The sequence below is a fragment of the Eucalyptus grandis genome, chromosome 3 (assembly GCF_016545825.1).
Source record: "Eucalyptus grandis isolate ANBG69807.140 chromosome 3, ASM1654582v1, whole genome shotgun sequence".
In the NCBI taxonomy this organism is placed as follows: domain Eukaryota; kingdom Viridiplantae; phylum Streptophyta; class Magnoliopsida; order Myrtales; family Myrtaceae; genus Eucalyptus; species Eucalyptus grandis.
This window is the reverse complement of record NC_052614.1, coordinates 26,115,355-26,117,789: the sequence shown is the minus strand read 5'-3', so window position 1 is coordinate 26,117,789 and position 2,435 is coordinate 26,115,355. Positions and strand designations below refer to the sequence as shown.

Sequence of the window (2,435 nt, the reverse complement as noted above, 5' to 3'; positions counted from 1 at the left end):
GCGATCGTGCAGCGGTCGTGCAATAGTCGAGCGGCTGTCGTGCGGCGGCCGAGCGACTGTCGGCCGTCGAGCGGCGGTTGGTGGCATCGTCGAATGATCTAGACCTCTAAAAATGTGTCTTTTTTGCCTTGCCTGAAAACAATAATTCCTTTGTGTGCTTCTGTGTCCATTATATGTTTTCATTATGGGAGTAACTGTTTGTGTTGAATTAATGATGGATGGACCATGCCCTGTTTATTTTTTTGATGTGGGAATTGGATGCAGAATGTGGTGCTTAGTTTGACAGTATTAGATTTAGATAAATGCACAAAAAGTTCTGAAACTTGTGTCTGAAATGCAATTTAGTTCTACAACTTTTCAAATAGCCAATCAAATCCTTAATTTTGAACAGAAAATTAAATTTAAGAAATTAAGTCCTTTCGTTGCTTCTGTTAGTTAAATATGAGGAGAACCTGGTGGCACTTGAATGAGTAAATTCTTTTCCAACCTCTAGTGTAATAAAAATTTCAAGCTTTGTTTGTAGTTAAACATTGCTTTCATCAAGACTCATGTATATGGTCATTAAACTTTATCTAGGATGAGTTGACTAAGATGGACTGCGATCCCAAAAAAAGCTGCGCCTTAATTTTTTCTATCCTTTTAATTTCAGCACTCTCAAAAAGCCTCCTGGAAAAAATGAAAAGAGATCCTCACAAAGCCTCCCAAAAATGGCTTTGCTTTGGGTCTCCCATATTGGCATCATGAATTTCTTGTCACCATTTTGTTAAGAGGCAATAGAATGTCTTGATTGGATTTTAAAGTTAAAAGAATTAGTTGCTGCTTTGAAAATTGACTAGACTGAATTGAGTATTAGCAATCCTGGACCATATGTTTTGTGCAGCCCTTAAACTCACTTTCATATGCTGAGTACTAAGTGGTTGATTTCATCAAGTAGGGCATGCCAAAATCATATCAATTGGAAATTCTTTTAAGGTTGAACTTTCTTTCTTAGCCTAGATATTGTCATAATATTTCTCTCCTCTCTTTGTATTTTCACAATTCCTCCTATCTGGGAAGGAATGGGATGGGACAAAGATCTACTGATGGCAGTGACAATTGCGATGCGTATTCGCGGCTTTTGGCAAGAGTTCTAGCTGCGTTCTCCCTCGGTTCCTGTGTCATCTTTCTAAAGCTTTTTCTTTCTTGGCGGGTGCCGATAGTTTAATCTGATTACATTTGTTGTTTTTTGCTGATTTGGCTCGCATTTCGTCTTCAATAGAAGTTGGGTGGTTGAGCTCTGGTGTGTGATTTGATCCGCAGATTCTATCCATGCTTCTGGATCGGTCCTGGAATCCTGATTTGTTGAACCGGCACAAGCAGGTGAAGTTCATACAATGTCCGCCTTGTGTTTAATGATCCAAAAGTGTTCGATCTAATCTGATTACCCGAAAAGGACCGAGATGGCGGCAGGAAGCCAAGCGATCAGCTGGATGAGGGACTCGGAATCGTTGCCGTAGATGGCCAGATACATCTTGGTCGTGACCGCGCCGCTCAGACCCACGAACCCTTTCAGGAGACCCAGCATCACGCCCCGCCCCTACGAGGGTGCCGGTGTTGGTGAAGTTCTGGGAGTTGGCGGCGACGCAGATGTAGAGGCACTTTTGCCAGACGGCGGGGCAGGGGATGAGGAAGTAGCCGGCGCAGTCACGGCGGAGGCAGTGAGGAGGACGAACCAGGTCGGGGTGGCCTCGGCGATGAGGCCGGAGAGGACGCCGACGTTGGCGCCGAGGTCCTTGAAGTATCCGAGGAGGTTGAGGGTTGTCTGGTCGAAGCCGAGGGAGGACTTGATCTGCTTGGAGTTGATGCCGAAGAGCTAGGCGGCGCCGAACATGATGAGGAAGGAGGTGAACACCGTGAACCACTGCCCACGAAGCAGGTGGACTGCAAACCGGAGCGCCTCGGAGCGGACTGGTCTCGGCGGGTCGGCCTTTGTTGCCGGAGTTGGTTTCGAAGTGAAGTGAGAGAGAGAGAGAGAGTTATGAAATTATTTGGAAATGCAGAGTTTGCTTTGCTACCAATATAAAATGGATGTGATGTTCGATCTAATCTGATTGCAAGAAAATGGTCCAGATGTCAGCCCTAGGTAGTTTTTTTTTTTTTTTGACAAGCCCTAGGTAGTTTATAAATATATATTTTATTGGTCAGATTCTTTATAAATATATCAATTTTTAGGTTTCTCACTTTTTTTTTTCATTTCAATATTTTTTAATTGTTTAATTTGATTTAAAGTTAAAGTGGGTGTCGGCTGTCCTAGAATATTAATAGATTTAGCGACATTGATCGAGCTAGGTATGAATCATTAAATTTACATCACATGAATATGAGTCAAAATAAGTTAAATGAGTCCATATGGATTAGACTATTTTCGACTCAATTCAACCAATTCATTTGATGGG

At 42.8% G+C, this 2,435-nt stretch overlaps 1 protein-coding gene across 1 annotated transcript; it reads left to right on the top strand.

Annotated features, from left to right (window-relative positions):
* The first annotated feature begins 872 nt into the window (after positions 1-872).
* Positions 873-2,080, top strand: LOC104431083. Its single transcript, XM_018867347.2, has 2 exons — positions 873-1,359; positions 1,433-2,080. The coding sequence occupies exon 2, from the start codon at positions 1,497-1,499 to the stop codon at positions 1,854-1,856; it is 360 nt and encodes a 119-aa protein (XP_018722892.2). The 5' UTR covers positions 873-1,359; positions 1,433-1,496; the 3' UTR covers positions 1,857-2,080.
* The last annotated feature ends 355 nt before the right edge of the window (positions 2,081-2,435 follow it).

Excerpts from the sequence above, each read along its gene's own strand:
- LOC104431083 (XM_018867347.2), top strand. The coding sequence starts at position 1,497 with ATGGCCAGATACATCTTGGTCGTGACCGCGCCGCTCAGACCCACGAAC.